Source organism: Schistocerca gregaria, chromosome 6 (genome assembly GCF_023897955.1).
Source record: "Schistocerca gregaria isolate iqSchGreg1 chromosome 6, iqSchGreg1.2, whole genome shotgun sequence".
NCBI lineage: Eukaryota > Metazoa > Arthropoda > Insecta > Orthoptera > Acrididae > Schistocerca > Schistocerca gregaria.
This window is the reverse complement of record NC_064925.1, coordinates 267,035,471-267,054,502: the sequence shown is the minus strand read 5'-3', so window position 1 is coordinate 267,054,502 and position 19,032 is coordinate 267,035,471. Positions and strand designations below refer to the sequence as shown.

The 19,032-nt window shown below is 45.7% G+C and overlaps 1 protein-coding gene across 1 annotated transcript in view; it reads right to left on the bottom strand.

Annotated features, from left to right (window-relative positions):
* LOC126278042 (NACHT domain- and WD repeat-containing protein 1) overlaps positions 1-19,032 on the bottom strand; it is a 561,974-nt gene that overhangs the window by 271,780 nt on the left and 271,162 nt on the right. The window contains exon 3 of the mRNA XM_049977797.1: positions 5,436-5,605. Coding sequence (XP_049833754.1) covers positions 5,436-5,605 — 170 coding nt within the window. The remainder of the gene's footprint in view (positions 1-5,435; positions 5,606-19,032) is intronic.

Below are 19,032 nucleotides of genomic sequence, written 5' to 3'. Positions count from 1 at the left end.
CTTGTCCAACAGCAGAAGGGAATGACCTTATGAAAATAGGAGACGGATATTGGGCAGAATTACTACATCAATCTTTATTTTGTGCTGGGAATAAGAGCTGTAATACGCGCACTTGTGTGCTGGAATAGCCACTTTCTGTAACTCGATAAAGACTATGAGAAGGCAGTACGGAGTAGATTGCGGGCTGTTTTGGCGATGTTCTGCAAATCTTCACATTTGCCTTGAATTCAGCACAATGCCAAAAGGAAAAGTTATAATATTCCCCTTAAGCAGCCTAGCAGCCAAAGAAAGCCAACATACATAGTGATTCCTGAAGCAATAATATGGTATAGTATGACACAGGTGATTCTCTATGTTTGACCTTTTGATAAGGCTGTGTACATTCATTTTATACATGTGACATAAATATGTCTGTACTCGGTTTTCATCTTAGCATTTTATAGCTCTGATGTGGTGCTGCTCTTGTGCAAGGTTACTTGCGCGTAGATGCATGTTTATTCGGTTTACTTGTTTCTGCGGTTATAGTTTCTTTCATACATTTATCATTTTCTACAGCCACTTTTGTTGTTTAGTACATTATTTCAGGACTGTGCAGACAATATATCGTCCAACTGGCCAATAAAATAATGGAATATCGAATTAATGAAATTAGGAATAGTACATTTGTACAATGTATAGAGTGGAAATTCATTATGGTATACTTTAGGTATGTGACAATCGATATAGCTGTTGGTTTTATCAAATGATTACTGTAAATTTACTTACAGAATCTTGTCCTTGATTCTTAGTCTGTTTTTAATCTATTTTTGTAATGCATGGTTGGTAAGTTGATGAAAGCATCGAAACCGGTAGCTATACAATAAATGACATCATAAAGAGGGCTGTACGTGTTTAATTTTTTACCGAAGTGAACGACGGAAATCCACCAGACATCCATCACACTGACGGACGTACAAAAACATTTACTGTCGCATTTAACAGTGCTAGATCTTCGGTGTAGAAACCCAGTGTCAGAACTCTAATTCTCTAAAGAATAAAACGTCTGACCTCCAGATTCCCCTATCTCCCCCCCCCCCCCCCCCCGTCTTGCGGGTTGCTAATCGCTAAGGCTGTGTTATGTTTGCTAGGAACTCTCAAATCATAAACTTGTTCTGATTTTTCGTAAGCTCGTATTTTGTTATTTTGCGGACAGGGTATAACTGTCCCAAACGCCATCCTGGAAGCCAACGAACATGGCATCAACCAGGGAGCCAGTATCTATTGCTCTCTCTTTCTCTCTCGTGGACGAATAGAGCGAACTGGGTTTCACGCGATTGTATTTTTTGGAATCCATATTGATTCTCCATTCTGTCTCCTGAAATCTCATAATAAGAGAGCATAGAAGATGTTTCAAGATTCTACAACAAACCGACGTCAAGTCTACAGTTTTGTGCGGCTGTTCAACGACCCTTCTTGGAAACGGGATTTACTGGACTTTATTCCTATCACTAGGACCGCTTCGCTGTTCCAGCGACCTACTGTTCACTGCTGCTCGAAACGGAGCAAGTTCTTTCTCATACTCTATGTACAATTGTATCATGTCCGTTGACCTTTTCTCTGTCGAGTGATTTCAGTTGATATCCTATGCTACGGTCACATATGCCAATATCTGTTATTTTAACGTTAGTGCGGTTTTAAAACAGGAACCGCAGGTCGACCATCCTCAGTGAAACTGTCATTCTCCGTTTCGCTACCAGTATGATTACAGTGTGTCTGCACAGATGGCTCTGGCCCATTTCCTGAGGTAGCTGAAGACCATACCTTCTTATTTTCTGTCACACACGCAGGCAAAATGTTACTTTCAATTTCGTTGAACGCATCGCACATGCTTAGCTTTGACTCCGTTCAGGTTTTGTTTGTCTTTAATGGCTATGTTTACATTTGCAGTGAAACACTCTTAGATTTCGGATCATCTTTCTAACACAGTGGGTCTTTTCCATCATTCACAACTTTTCGTGACGCAGTAAAAAGTAAACAATGACACCAGACACGTATTTTGTACAGACGTGACAAAATTCCGGTAGGATGGAAATGGACAACATCACATCATTTGTTTGTGGGGCAAAACCTCTCCAGTGTTGTAAAGGAGATACTGCGAAATTAGGTACTCTCTAGATGAGTGTAGCATTTCGCGGTCAGAGTCCACTGCAATAAAATTCTTCTGGCTATATGACAGCGTCGTCATGTCTTGATGTGATAAAACAAACGACATTATTCACGGTGACAGTCACTTTGATCAAAGTAGTTTACAATAGAAAGCGAAATTGCATACCATTCGTTGATCTTCGCTAATGTGAAACACATCTCCTCCACTGAGCAAGTGCTCATAGCTGTTAAGGTACGCACTTCAGAGCCCACGTTTATTAGACATTTTTTCTCGTTTTTGTCCACACTACCACCACTGAAATTTACCAACCGTACACTCTTCGCAACACAACAACCGGTACATATATTCAACCTACAGAGGTATCAGAACGGTTTTAGTTTATAACTTTCGACTCGTTTGTTTCTGGTACAGGGATCCTTACTTCAAATTAATACATCTATCCTTCTCCATCATCCTATAAAGTCTGTAACATCATCACGGTATCACCCCGTCTATACTTTGATTTACAGACGCTCGCGCCTATAACTTTGACGCTCAGTAATCTCTTTGGGTGACGTTTCCGGACATAGGTCCTATTCAAAATACAATGTACTCACTCCTCTCTACAAGTCCTAGAAGTCTGAAAAGCGAATTTCCGATCAACCCATATATTTGGGCCACATACTGGAAAGTTGTTCCTTCCATGCTTTAGTTCTTGATATCTCCTGTTAATATCGCTGTTTCCGATGGTGAAAAACATGTTATAGGGCAACGTTTCTGGAGCACCTATGAAAGACTAACTAGTATAATCAGAAAAAAACTTACAGAGACATCCGAAACCTGTATGACCACACCCTTAATTACAAAAAGAAAGAGTGGGGGCACTTGGATATGTGCGGTAGAAGTAAGGTATATCTTGGTCCAAAAATACCGTATAACTCATGACCAATTACAGTACTATTCTGTCTGCTAACAGTCGCCAAAAACTCTGAGTGGGAACCTATATTGTCTGTATGGATACCATTCCTGATACAGATGTAGTGAAGGTTGCATGAAACGACACTGGTAGCGGTAGCTAAATCAGCCTGTGTACCATCGATACCAGATTAGATTAGATTAGTACTTGTTCCGTAGATCATGAATACGACACTTCGTAATGATGTGGAACGTGTCAGGTTAAAAAAGGTGTCTATACAAGATATTACATTACACAAAATATTACATTACAGTTAATATTGTTTTTGTGGGGGTTGGGGAAATTACCCACTTGCTATATCCAAAAATTCACCTAATGAGTGGAAGGAGTTGCCATTAAGACATTCTTTTAATTTCCTTTTAAATGCTATATAGCTATCTGTCAGACTTTTGCTGCTATTAGGTTAGTGATCAAAGACTTTTGTGGCAGCATAATTTACCCGCTTCTGAGCCAAAGTTAGATTTAAACTTGAGTAGTGAAGATCATCCTTTCTTCTAGTGTTGTAGCCATGTACACTGCTATTACTTTTGAATTCGTTCGGGTTGTTAATAACAAATTTCATAAGTGAATATATGTATTGTGAGGCTAATTAGTGTCTGCAGGATGATCGTGGATGAGCTCCAGCAATTATTCTGATTACACGCTTTTGTGCAATGAACACTCTTTTACTCAATGATGAGTTACCCCAGAATATGATGCCATACGAAAGCAGAGAATTTACTGAGATGTATATCGCCAAAATTTGCAATGACCCTAATAGCATAAGTAGCTCAACTCAAACGTTTCAGCAGATCCTCAGTGTGTTTTTTCCAGTTCAACCCCTCATCAATGCATACACCTAGAAATTTTGAATATTCTGCCTTAGCTACCGATTTCTGATCGAAGTCTATATTTATTAGTGGTGTCATTCCATTTACTGTGTGGAATTGTATATACTGCGTTTTGACAAAGTTTAATGAAAGCCCATTTGCAAAGAACCACTTAATGATTTTCTGAAAAACATCGTTTACAATTTCATCAGTTAATTCCTGTCTGTTGGGTGTGATAGCTATACTTGTATCATCGGCAAAAAGTAGCAGCTTTGCATCTTCGTGAATATAGAATGGCAAGTCATTAATATGTATTAAGAACAGCAGAGGACCCAAGATAGAACCTTGCAGGGCCCATTCTTGATTGTTCCCCAGTTTGAGAAATCACCATTTTTTTTTGCATAGTATGTGAACTGCTTATTTCAACTTTAAGCACTCTCCCAGTTAGGTATGATTTAAACTATTTGAGCACTGCCCCATTCATAAAACAGTACTTGAGCTTATCTAGAAGTATTCCATGATTTACACAATCAAAAGCCTTTGATAGATCACAAAAATCCCAACGGGTGACTTCCGGATACTCAGAGAATTTATATTTCATTAGCGAAAGTATATATAGCATTTTCAGTTGAAAAACCCTTCTGGAAACCAAACTGACATTTTGTTAAAACTTTATTTTTACAAAGGTGTGAAGCTACTCTACAATCCATTACTTTTTGAAGAATTTTGGATAAGCCAGTCACAAGAGAGATTGGGCGGTAGTTGATGACATCAGCCGTATCAATTTTTTATGCAGTGGTTTAACAATGGCATACTTCAGTCTATCTTGGAGAATACCCTGCTTCAGAGAGGAATTACATGTGTGGCTAAGAATCCCACTTACTTCTTGGGAACAAGCTTTATTATCCTGCTGGAAATGCCATCAACTCCATGTGAACTTTTATTCTTGAAAGAGTTTATTATCTTACTAATTTCAGATGGAGAGGTGGATGGTATTTCAATTGTAGTAAATAGTGTAGGTAAGGCCTCTTCCATTAACTGCTTTGCTTCTTCTAATGAACATTTAGGTCCAATTTTACTCTTGTACTATATACAGTGGCCTGAATCCTGACGAAACATGCTGAGCTTCTGTGTTGACCACCAGTAAACCACTGAACCAGATAATGTGGTAGCTATTAACAGATTATGGATATAAGGGGCAAACTTTCGCAGGAATATATTAGCGAATCCTTGTGATGAAATCAGGGCAACCTTTTAAGACAAAGCGTCGCGTAAAGCTTTTGAATGGGAGCTCAGGCCACAGTAACATGCTGCCTCTTTGGGCAATCAAATTTTTGCAAGCACCCCATTCCCTACCATCCGGTATTGTGGAACGATACCCAGTGAGCTCTTCCTCTCCCCTCAGATAAAAAGATCGTTGCATGACAAACATGTTTACAATGACGACATCGCGATTTCGAGGTGGAACGTTCCGTGGACAGCCCAAATGCGAACTCTTACAAAGGGAATTAGCGGTGCGCCTTACCTAGCTTGGCCGTGTCGATGTTGGCGGGCTCGAGGATGACCCCGGAGTGCGTGGCGGCGGACCCCGGGGGCTGCGCCGAGGCGGCGGCGGAGGCGGGCGTAGAAGCCGCGTACGGGTCGAGGCCTGCGCCGCTGTGGTTGCGCTTCGCCGCCGCCTGGTAACTCGGCGAGCTGCAACACGGCACGCGCCAACAGCGCGTTACACACGGCAGATTGGTGGCTGCAGCGAACGTGGTGGACTCAGACACCAACTACGGTCAAATAAACGTAACGCAACGGGAAAAAACTGACATAAAGAGCATGAAGCAAAAACACGTTAAACTATATACAGGGTGGTCCATTGATAGTGACCGGGCCAAATATCTCACGAAATAAGCATAAAACGAAAAAACTACAAAGAACGAAACTCGTCTAGCTTGAAGGGGAAAACCAGATGGTGCTATGGTTGGCCCGCTAGATGGCGCTGCTATAAGTCAAACGGATATCAACTGCGTCTTTTTAAATAGGAACCCCCTTTTTTACATATTCGTGTCGTACGTAAACAAATATCAATGTTTTAGTTGGACCACTTTCTTCGCTTTGTGATAGATGGCGCTGTTATAGTCACAAAGATATAAGTACGTGGTATAGCGTAACATTCCGGCAGTGCGGGCGGTATTTGCTTCGTGATACATCACCAGTGTAAATATGGACCGTTTGCCATTTGCGGAAAAGGTCGATATTGTGTTGATGTATGGCTATTGTGATCAAAATGCCCAACGGGCGTGTGCTATGTATGCTGCTCGGTATCCTGGACAACATCATCCAAGTGTCCGGACCGTTCGCCGGATAGTTACGTTATCTAAGGAAACAGGAAGTGTTCAGCCACATGTGAAACGTCAACCACGACCTGCAACAAATGATGATGCCCAAATAGCCGACCGTCTGGAACCGAACTACCGCTACGGTCGCAGGTTCGAATCCTGCCTCGGGCATGGATGTGTGTGATGTCGTTAGGTTAGTTAGGTTTAATTAGTTCTAAGTTGTAGGCGACTGATGACCTCAGACGTTAAGTCGCATAGTGCTCAGAGCCGTTTGAACCATTTGATGCCCAAGTAGGTGTTTTAGCTGCTGTCGCGGCTAATCCGCACATCAGTAACGGAAAAATTGCGCGAGAATCGGGAATCTAAAAAAACGTCGGTGATGAGAATGCTACATCAACATCGATTGCACCCGTACCATATTTCTGTGCACCAGGAATTGCATGGCGTGTACAGTTTCGCCACTGGGCGCAAGAGAAATTACGGGATGATGACAGATTTTCTGCTCGCGTTCTGTTTAACGGCGAAGGATCATTCACCAACAGCGGTAACGTAAACCGGCATAATAAGCACTATTGGCCAACGGAAAATCCACGATTGCTGCGACAAGTGGAACATCGGCGACCTTGGCGGGTTAATGTATGGTGCGGCAATATGGGAGGAAGGATAATTGGTCCCCATCTTATAGGAATCTAAATGGTGGAATGTATGCTGATTTCCTACGTAATGTTCTACCGATATTACTACAAGATATTTCACTGCATGACAGAATGGCGATGTACTTCCAACATGATGGATGTCACGCACATAGCTCGCGTGCGGTTGAAGCGGTATTGAATAGCATATTTCATGACAGGTGGATTGGTCGTCGAAGCACCATACCATGGCCCGCACGTTCACCGAATCTGACGTCCCCGGATTTCTTTCTGTAGGGAAAGTTGAAGAATATTTGCTATCGTGATCCACCGACAACGCCTGACAACATGCGTCAGCGCATTGTCAATGCATTTGCGAACTTTACGGAAGCCGAACTACTCGCTGTTGAGAGGGTTGTCGCTACACATACTGCCATATACATTGAGGTTAACGGACATCATTTTGAGCATTTATTGCATCAATGTGGTATTTACAGGTAATCACGCTGTAACAGCATGCGTTCTCAGAAATGATAAGTTCACTATGGTACATGTAGCACATTGGAACAACCGAAATGAAATGTTCAAACGTACCTACGTTCTGTCACCATCTGTTCGTCTTAAGTTGTGAGCCATATGTTAGTAACTATAACAGCACCATCTATCACCAAGCGAAAAAAGTGGTTCAATTAAAACATTCATGTTTCTTTACGTACTACACGAATATGTAATAAAAATGGGGGTTCCTATTTAAAAAATGCAGTTGATATCCGTTTGACCTGAGGCAGCGTCATCTAGCGGGCCGACCATAGCGCCATCTCGTTTCCCCCTTCAAGCTAGACAAGTTTCGTTCTTTGTAGTTTTTTCGTTTGACGCTTATTTCGTGAGATATTTGGGCCGGTCACGATCAATGGACCACCCTGTTCACCTTCTGTTCCATAGCTCCGTAGTGAGATGATGTTCGGAGATGTAGAATCTATACGTATTATAAATCAAAGTCCCGCGTTTTTCTGTGTGTATCTTACGGCTAATCTCAGGAAGTACTGCAATGATTTTGATACGGTTTTCACTAATAGATACCCTCATTCACAAGGGAGGTCTCTGCATATGATTTACGGTGTATACTAATGACGAGTGTGTAATGTATGTATCGTCAAATGTTCCATATTTGTAAAGGACAATCAAACAATTTAAAATCAAAGATGGCAAAATAGTCTACACTTTTCTGAATGAAAGTCCAAATCCGCATTAGCTGTGTATTCTGTGTTTTCCTATATAACGACTGGTTTTATACCCTTGGAGGTATATCTACAAGTCATATAAAACTAATATTTCATGTGCCAAGACTTCCAAGGTGCAGATGGGTATAAAAACATGTCAGTCTCCAGTAAAACCAGGGATGAACCGGCAGACGATCACCCTAACCGAACCGTGCATGATCAGTAAAACATCTCCAAAACTCTGTCGAAGAAACGAGACCGGATACCACATGACAATCCGTCTCGTAGGATAAAGTCAAAATCCACGGAGGAAACATGGAATTAAGACACACAATCCTTGGGAGTCGTCAGCATGCTAAAATATATTGGCAGACGTCAAATATAACTGCACGTTACAGCGCTCGTATGTTTACGACTCCCAAGGACTATGTGTCTTTTTATCTTGGCTGATGTATTTTCCAGATGTTTTTATAAGACAGAGGCAGTAAAGTATGATGCCAAGATACTTGGGATACTTCTGACGGAGAATATTGGCATCAAAGTGCACCTTGAGCTCAGTGTTAACCTGTTTGTTGTTAATGTGAAATGTACAAATTTCTCTCTTGCTGATAGTGGGCTTCAGTCTGTATTTCTTTGAAATTTGAATTAAGAGCCGCTTCGTCCTCTGTTTGCGATCTCTCTGACTGACCAAGATCTTTTGATTGACAAGCCAGAGTGATATCGTCTGCGTAGCAGAATTTCCTTGAACATCTTTCTCGAAGGTCAGCAATACACAGATTAAAGAGGAAAGGTGCGCGAACTGAGCCTTATGGCAGGTCATTATTTAGTTTCCTTACTCAGGTTCTGTTTTTACCCAAACAAACATGAGTATCGATTACTTGTACGTTCTTAACAAGAAATGCTGTCGTTTGGCATTCAATTATTTTTAGTGATTTGTAAATCATCCCTTCCTTCCACACGGCGTCATATTCTCTCATAAGGTTGATAAAGGCCACAGACATTTTTAGGTTCTCCTGGAAACGGATCTGGATTTAAATCTAGCAGTAAAATACCGCATGTGCACCACGGGTAATGCTAAATAAGCTAGTGCGTCTCAGCAGCCATAACTTTATTGGACTTTCTGGCTACAAGCATGCAGACTAACGTAGGCATTGGAGTGATAACATCTTGGAAGTCATGGGAGATTGAAGCTGGTCATCTAGAGACGAGGCGGTATCTGGCGGGAAACACAGTAAAATCACAGCCGCCACAACTCTAGAGACCAGCGAAACCTGACCAGGATCTACACATATTATAAGTTAGTGCCCCACTACCACTTTTTGACTCTGTGTGAAGGTTAATCTCAGATACTACTTAAGGACTTACGATTCACTTCCACTAATTGATTCAAAACGAAGGTTTGTGAATATCTATACATCTTATAAACAAGTCGCTCAGCTGCAGTTAGTGCTAATATTTCTGAAGTCGGTCTGGGTCGCTAGTATGTCATCAAACAAGAATAAACAGGTTGTTCAAAAAGTGTCGAATAATTGTATTTGATGATGCTGGTGCTGATTCTGTATTTAACATTTGACGATGCTCCTATGGCTGCAGTACATTAGGACTTCGTTTTTATAAAACAGATCTGATGATGGTCATTATAGACCGAAACCGATAATCTGTTAACAAAAAGTTTGTGAACATAGACGTAAATTAAAGGAAACTTCTTGAATATACGGGTCACTGTTCTATTCGCGACAATGTCGCAGCTTGTGAAAGTATCGAATACTTTGAGATGTGGTAGTACCCATCGGAACAAGAAAAATAAGTCCGATTAACATGGGTACAGAGTCACATACTTTCTGAGATAAACACATATTTATAGGATGGACTGCGCTACGCTTGGTTTGCGGATATTAGCATAGTGCATTGGTGCTCCTTCAGATGCGCTGGCAGGGTAAAGGAGTCTTGCTCACTGTACTTTACTTACTACTGTGTGGTTAGTGTCTTGTTATAGTCTACGTTAGTTTTCGTCGTGTTAGTGCGCCTTATTGTACAGTACTGTCAATCCTGGGTACGTATCATGGTGTTTTACCTTCTTCCAAATGCGAATTCACTTACTCGTTTACTGTTATAGCGCTGTTTGTACTTACAAATGGTGTCGTACATTTACATTTTCTCTCTTCCACCACTTGTTTTCGTGAAAGCCTTCTACTTGACAAGTGAGATGGCGGACATGATATTCCACAATGGTTTAGCAAATGCAAATGGTCGTATGGTTCAAATGGCTCTGAGCATTATGGGACTTAACTGCTCTGGTCATCAGTCCCCTAGAACTTAGAGCTACTTAAACCTAACTAACCTAAGGACATCACACACATCCATGGTCGAGGCAGGATTCGAACTTGCGACCGTAGCAGTCGCGCGGTTCCTGACTGCGCGCCTAGAACCGCTAGACCACCGCGGCCGGCCATATGGTCGTAGCTGAAAAACATCCACAGTGCAGAGTGCCTTCTGACAAGCTGATCGGCTGACTTTTCGAGTGCCTGAGGGATACTGGTACCATTGCACCTCCGAAGACTGACCGTGTAAGGCCCCGCACATTCCGCACACCTAACAGAATGTGTGTGTGTGTGTGTGTGTGTGTGTGTGTGTGTGCTGCTTTCGGTGGAAGAAACCCCAGGGATCAGTGTAAGACGATTGGCAGCAGCAGAAAGCTCTGGGGGTTACTTCATGAAAAATTGCTGTACCTGTATCATCTACAGCGCTTTCAGGCCCTAAGGCCACAGGACTACCGTGGAAGACGGCGGTTCTGTCAATGGCTGTTGCAGAAGTGAGCCGCAAATGCACCATTCACATCCAAGATTTTATTTACTGATGAGGCAGAGTTCACTATAGATGGTGTAATGAATTTCCGTAACGAGCATATATGGGTAGATGCAAATCCCCAAGCAATTCAGGAAAGGAGGCATTAACACCGATTCTCAAACAAGATATGGGCAGGCACTCTTGGCGATAGATTAATAGGGATATATTTGCTACCACAAAGGTGAACTGGGGTGCATTACCTGGACTTTCTGCATGATGGCACACTGGCACACTTTCGTCACAATATGCACGAACATCTGACACAGACATTTCAGGATGGACCCCACACCTTGGCCTATTCGTTCTCCAGACTTCAATTCGCTAGACTTTTGGTTATGGTGACGTCCTACAAATCAACAAAGTATGGACACTTCAGGGTCGTGTCTTCAAATGGTGCCTCCAGCTACAATAATCGGGTTTACTTCAACGGGTGTGTCATTACGTATTGCAGAGGGCAGAGTGGTGCACTGTCACACCACATTGAAGACCTGTGGTACACACCTGCTAATCCCAGAAAGTATGCATTTGTGGACCCATGTTTAATGGACTTATTTTCTTGTTAGGATGAGCACTACCACCTCTCAAAAGTGTTTGACACTATTTTTCTGAATACCCTGCAAATATAAAACAGAGCATATCTGAGCCCATGGATCGCTTTCAGCCAAATCTGGTGCAGAAACAGCAGGCCTCATGAGTATTAGCACTGTTGGGTTTATAACCTCCTAGCCTCAATAGGAGTGAAGATAAGGGAAAATCATGCTTTTGCCAGGTCCTAGCATATAGGCTACCCTGTGTGACAGGCAAGTTACATGGGAACAGCATTGGCTTGCCAAATCAACCTGTTTCACAGGGCAGTCCTTATGTCAGGGCAAGAAACGGCCTTGCAGGTCCCGACACATAGGCTGGCTTGAGTGACAGATGAGTTGTGTTGGAGTAGTATTGACTTGTTTTGCAAGGTGGCCTGTATGTCAGGAGCAAATAAATGATTTTCTGGCCCCAATGTTGTAGCCTGCCCTTCAAGACAGACGTGTTGTGTTAGTAATATTGACCTGCTTTAGTGAACTGTATTCCATGAGCTACACATGCCAGTAAAGTGCCTGGGGACTGGTTGAGATAGAGGAGGGGATGGACAGAGTGATGTGGAGAAGGAAATGGACAGAGGGACGGAGAATCAGATATGCTGGAGGTAGGTGGAAAGTAGGGGGGATGGGCAGGATGAAAAGAAAGAAAGGGAGGCAGAGATGGAAAGAGAGAGTGGGGGGCAGGAGGTGGGGGGAGTGATTTGAGAGATGGGTTGGAGGACATGGACAAGGAGAGAGAGAGGAGCAGATGCAGAAAATGTGGGGCAGACATAGAGATAAGAGGATGAGGTAGACAGATAGAGGGAGGAAGAGGTGGACACACAGAGGAGAAGCAGGGGAGGTGTGTTCAACATACGTGTCGAACTCATATGGGGTGGGGGGAACTGCTGAGAGAAGGCTAGTTTACCTAGTTTACGATGAAAGACATGTACTAATAATTTTTCAGCAGATTCAGCATGAAATGGTCCTCATGATTTTCGAATAAGTCAAAAAGGTCCTATTCAGATTTTCGTTTAAGAGGCAAAGAACTTAATGATGTGCTTCAGTATGTTCCGCCGAGTTATTGTTTCCATCTTATGCATAATATTTCGACAACAGACATAACTGTCTTCTTTCCCCCCCTGCGGGTCCGGGGGTTAGAATAGGCCCGAGGTATTCCTGCCTGTTGTAAGAGGCGACTGAAAGGAGTGCCTCCCCCTCAAGGGGTAGTTAGCGCCTGCGTCCGGAGACGGACGGTTCCACGACCTACATTTGCGGTCATTTTAGTTTTTCACTTCTTCTCGTTTCTTCCTTCCTTTGGTTGGTTCTTTTCTTTGTTCTTCTTCATCTCACTTTCTTCTTCTTGCCTTCTTCTCCTTGCCTTCTTCTCCTTGCCTTCTCTGGTCTCCGCCTCGGCGTTTGAGACAGTCTGTCCTCTCTCTCCCTCTCTTCTTTTTCCTCTTCTTCCTTCCTCCCTGTGCGCGCCTGAAGACCGACCCACGCGTTCGCACGCTTAGCCGGTGACGGGGTAACGCGTAATTCCCCGCCCTGGGTAGACAAGTAAGGTACACACGTACCCCCTGGTAAAGGCCAGGCCAAGGGAGGGGTGATTGCCTGAGCTGATACCTTCTGACCATGCCGATTGGTCCCTCCGTCTGTTTCTCGAGAGGTGTGACCTGAGGTGTAAAAATTCACCTAAGGCGGGAGTGCCTTCTGAGAGGGTCCCCACAAGGAAGGAGCGCGCCATCGGAGACTCTGGCAATCATGGGGGATTCCCCCGCAATTGATTACTCCTTCTCTTTCGACGTCTGTCCAAAAACGGAAACTTGACCAGCCACCAGTGACAAAAGTACTACTGCCTGCCCCACAAATCCTCGTAGTTTCTCGATCTGAGGACGAAAAGGATTTTTCCTCTGTTAACCCTTTCGTTATCCAGAAGGGTGTAGATGCCATAGCCGGACCTGTCAAGTCTTGTACCAGGTTGCGTAACGGTACCTTGTTACTAGAAACTGAGAGCGCCTTTCAGGCACAAAAACTGCTTCGGGCCACACTCCTGTACACGTTCCCTGTCCGGGTGGAGGCTCACCGCACTTTGAATTCTTCTCGTGGTGTGGTATATATTAGATCACTCGACGGACTGACTGACGAGGAGATTCCTCGCTAAACAGGGTGTGACGGCTGTCCATAGGGTCATGAAAAAGGTCAAAAATGACCTTGTACCGACCTGGACACTTTTCTTGACCTTTGATAGTGTTCAGCTGCCGTTGCGCATCAAAGCGGGCTACGAGGTTATTTCTGTTCGCCCCTATGTCCCGACACCTACGTGCTGCTATCAGTATCAGCGTTTTAATCACACTCGCCAGTCTTGTTCCAATGCGGCTAAATGTGTCACTTGTGGCAGGGATGCCCATGAGGGTGACTGTCCACCTCCGTCTCCTCGTCGTGTGAACTGTCATGGTGACCATGCAGCGTCCTCTCGCGACTGTCCCATCTACAATGAAGAACGCTGTTTCCAAGAAATTCGGGTCAAAGAGAAAGTGTCCACCTCGGCTGCTCGCAAGCTGTTTGCTAGGAGGAAGCCCACGCTGCTCCCAGCGGGGAAGTACAGTACTGTCCTCGCCTCTCCTCGGACTACCAGGGAGGTGGCGACGCAGACATGCGATCTGACCTTCAGCACTATGGTCGTCCGTTCGGCCAGTGCTAAGATCGCTCGGTCGACGTCTCCTCTTCCTCCTGTCGCCCCTCAGACACAAGCACCTTCATCAGCTTCTGCCAAGACGAAGACCCTTCTGCCAAGAAGAAATCGTCCCGTGCATACTTCCTACGTACCTCGAACTCCCAGCCATCGACCAGTACTTCCACTAAACGACCTTCCAAGAAGGCTCATAGGAAGCACAGTTCTCCTTCTCCGCCACGGCGCATTTCGTCTCCTGCGGCACCCAGCCGTTGCCGCCCCAGGCCGTCATCCGTTTCGCCTGGCCGCACCTCTGGTAGCCGAACACCTGGCCGTTCACCAGCGGAGGAAGCTCCCCCTCCCGGCCATCTTCACAAGATGGCCGATGAACCTATAGAACAAATGGACGATGACTGTCCGCCTCCTGCTAGCGGTGGCAGTGCTCGCTCGAAGCCGGGTCCTCAGCGGCCTTCTAGATGACCCCTTCTTGCATCTTCTTCTTCTCCCGATGGCACTTATTCACTGGAATATTCGCAACATTCGCTCCAACCGAGAGGACTTGAAATTGCTGCTCCGCTTGCACCGTCCGCTCGTCGTAGCCCTCCAGGAAACGAAGCTACGCCCATGCGATCACATTGCCTTGGCACACTACACCTCTGTGCGTTTTGACCTACCCCCTGTAGCAGGTATTCCGGCTCATGGAGGGGTTATGTTGCTGGTCCGGGATGATATCTACTACGATCCCATCACAGTGCACACCGGCCTGCAGGAAGTTGCCGTCCGAATTACTCTCCTCACTTTTACATTTTCCATTTGTACCGTTTACACTCCATCGTCGTCTGCCGTTCCAGGGCAGACATGATGCAAATTATTGCTCAGCTACCTGCACCATTTTTGTTAACTGGAGACTTCAATGCCCACCATCCCCTTTGGGGTTCTCCGGCATCCTGCCCGAGGGACTTCCTGTTAGCAGACCTTTTCAACCAGCTCAATCTTGTCTGCCTCAATACTGGCGCACCTACTTTTCTTTCGGACACATCCCACATCTATTCCCATTTAGACCTCTCTAAATGTACTACCCAACTTGCACGCCGGTTTGAGTGGTATGCACTTTCTGATACATATTCGAGCGACAACTTCCCTTGTGTTATCCATCTCCTGCATCATACCCCCTCTCCGTGCTCAACTAGTTGGAACATCTCCAAAGCAGACTGGGGGCTATTCTCTTCCAGGATCAAACCTCCACAAGTTGCGATAGTCAGGTCGCACATCTCACGGAAGTCATTCTCACTGCTGCTGAATATTCCATCCCTCACACTACGTCTTCTTCACGTCGCGTACCGGTCCCCTGGTGGACCGCAGCATGCAGAGACGCTTTACGTGCTCGTCAACGTGCTTTACGCACCTTTAAACGCCACCCTACAGTGGCGAATTGTATCAATTATAAATGATTACGTGCGCAGTGTCGTCGTATTATTAAAGAAAGCAAGAAAGCCAGCTGGGCTGCTTTCACAAGCACCTTCAACAGTTTTACTCCTTCTTCTGTTGTCTGGGGTAGCCTGCGCCGGCTATCTGGCACTAAGGTCCACAAACCAGTTTCTGCCTTGACGGTCGCGAATGACGTCTTTGTGGCCCCTGAGGATGTCTCCAATGCCTTCGGCCGCTTTTTTGCAGAGGTTTGGAGCTCCGCTCATTACCATCCTGCCTTCCTCCCCCGAAAACAGGCAGAGGAGGCTAGGCCACCTAACTTCCGCTCCTCGAATCGTGAAAGTTGTAATGCCCCATTCACCATGCACTTGCCCTGTCACGGTCCTCCGCTCCAGAGCCTGATTCTATTCATATTGAGATGCTGAAGAACCTTTCTCCTGCGGGTAAAGGTTTCCTTCTTCGTACTTATAATCGCATCTGGATTGAGGGACATGTTACCGCATGCTGGCGCGAGTCTGTTGTTGTACCGATTCCTAAGCCGGGGAAGGACAAGCACTTGCCTTCCAGTTATCGATCCATCTCGCTTACCCGCTGTGTCTGTAAGGTGATGGAGCGAATGGTTAACTCTCGTTTGGTTTGGCTGCTCGAATCTCGACGCCTACTTACCAATGTACAATGCGGATTTCGTAGGCGCCGCTCTGCTGTTAACCATCTGATTACCTTGTCGATCTTCATTATGAATAACTTCTTGCGGAAGCGCCCTATGAGGCTGTGTTCTTTGATTTGGAGAAGGCTTACGACACCTGTTGGAGGGCGGGCATTCTCCGCACCATGCATACATGGGACCTTCGCGGTCGCCTCCCTCTTTTTATTCGTGGATCGAAATTTCAGGTATGTGTGGGTTCTGTCCTGTCAGACACCTTTCGCCAGGAGAATGGGGTGCCACAGCGCTCAGTTTTGCGCGTCGCTCTCTTCGCCATAGCGATCAATCCAATAATGGATTGCCTCCCAGCTGATGCATCAGGCTCCCTTTTCGTGGACGATTTTGCCATCTATTGCAACGCGCAGCGTACGTGTTTCCTGGAGCGCTGTCTTCAGCGTTCTCTTGACCGTCTTTACTCCTGGACTGTCGCCAATGGCTTCCGTTTTTCTGCCGAGAAGACGGTCTGTATTAACTTCTGGCGCTACAAAGAGTTTCTCCCACCGTCCTTACGACTCGGTCCCGTTGCTCTCCCAATCGTGGAGACAACAAAATTTTTAGGTCTTACATTTTACAGGAAACTTAGCTGGTCTCCACATGTGTCATATCTGGCTGCCCGTTGTACCCGTTCTCTAAATGTCCTCCGTGTTCTCAGTGGTATGTCGTGGGGAGCGGATCGAACCGTCCTACTTCACCTATATCGGTCTATCGTCCGCTCCAAGCTGGATTATGGGAGCTTCGTATGCTCCTCTGCACGGCCGTCCATCTTACGCCGCCTGAACTCCATACAACATCGGGGATTACGTCTTGCGATCGGTGCGTTTTATACTAGTCCCGTCGAGAGTCTTCATGCTGAAGCCGGTGAATTGCTACTCACCTACCGGCGCGATATGCTGCTTTGTCGTTATGCCTGTCGGCTACTGTCAATGCCCGACCACCCATCGTATCGTTCCTTTTTTGACGACTCTCTCGACCGTCAATACGGGTTGTATGTCTCTGCCCTGCTACCCCCTGGAGTTCGCTTTCGTCGCCTCCTTGAACACCTTGATTTTTCACTCCCTGCAACATTTAGAGTGGGCGAGAGCCACACGCCACCTTGACTCCAGGCTCAGGTTCGCGTTCACCTTGACCTCAGCTCGCTCCCAAAGGAGGTTATCCCCGGTTCGGTATACCACTCCCGTTTTGTCGAACTTCGTTCGAAGTTCATTAACATGACCTTCATTTATACAGATGGCTCTAAGACCAATGACGGGGTCGGGCGTTCTTTTATTGTCGGGGCACAAAGTTTTAAATACCGGCTTCATGGCCATTGTTCGGTCTTCACAGCTGAGCTCTTTGCCCTCTACCAGGCTGTTCTTTACATCTGCCGCCACCGGCATTCTGCTTATGTCATCTGCTCCGATTATCTGAGCGCCAACCAGAGCCTCAGTGATCGGTATCCGCTTCACCCTTTCGTGCACCGGATCTAGCTCTCTGTTCAGCAGTGGAGACGGTTCTCCGGTTAGCTTTATGTGGGTTCCTGGCCATGTCGGTATCCCTGGGAACGAAGCTGCAGATGCCGCGGCCAAGGCTGCGATTCTTCAGCCTCAGACGGCTTCTTGTTGTGTCCCTTCATCAGTTTGTAGCAGGGTCATTTGTCGGCGCATTTTATCGCTGTGGCATGCCGATTGGGCTGCACTTACGGACAACAAGCTTCGGGCCTTGAAACCTCTTCCCGCGGCTTGGACGTCCTCCTCACGTCCTTCTCGGCGGGAGGAGGTCGTTTTGGCCCGGCTACGAATTGAACACTGCCGGTTCAGCCATCGCCATCTGCTGACGGCTGCGCCGGCGCCGTTCTGCCCATGTGGGCAATTGCTGACGGTCCGCCACATTTTAACGTCCTGTCCGGATTTTACTACACTGCGTCTTGATCTTGGCCTGCCATGTACTCTGGATGCCATTTTAGCGGATGACCTAGGAGCAGCTGCTCGCGTTCTTCGTTTTATCAACTTGACAAACCTGTCTAAGGACATTTGATTATGCTGGTTTTATTTAATCCTATGCCTGTTACAACGTCTTTTATAGTGTTGTCCCTTTCAGTTGCTGTTTTAACCGTGAGCCTCGCGGTGCATTCCTAACTTAGTCTGGGCGCTAATGACCATTGTAATTGTGCACCCTAAAACCACAAAAAAAACTGTCTTCATCAGATGTTGCGAGTAGGGCTATTATATGTGATAGATACCTGGGCTCCAGTCAGATTGTACTGTTGGTCTTGTGTAGTTATTTATAGCTGAGGTCGACTCCCAACGACACCTACGCACTTCGACGGTCTTTCTTTCAGGGCCCGCATTGATATTCTGTGAAGGGCATATCCTCTGTGTTTCCAATGCGAATGTGCCATCATTCACGTGGGACACAATATAAGAATAGTCGCACACAGATTTAAGGAACGTTAGCGACACACCCAGCTGACACAATTACGCAAATCAAATCAGTTGTCGCGCAGCACTATCTCAAATATGAAGATGAAACGAAATACACTCCTGGAAATGGAAAAAAGAACACATTGACACCGGTGTGTCAGACCCACCATACTTGCTCCGGACACTGCGAGAGGGCTGTACAAGCAATGATCACACGCACGGCACAGCGGACACACCAGGAACCGCGGTGTTGGCCGTCGAATGGCGCTAGCTGCGCAGCATTTGTGCACCGCCGCCGTCAGTGTCAGCCAGTTTGCCGTGGCATACGGAGC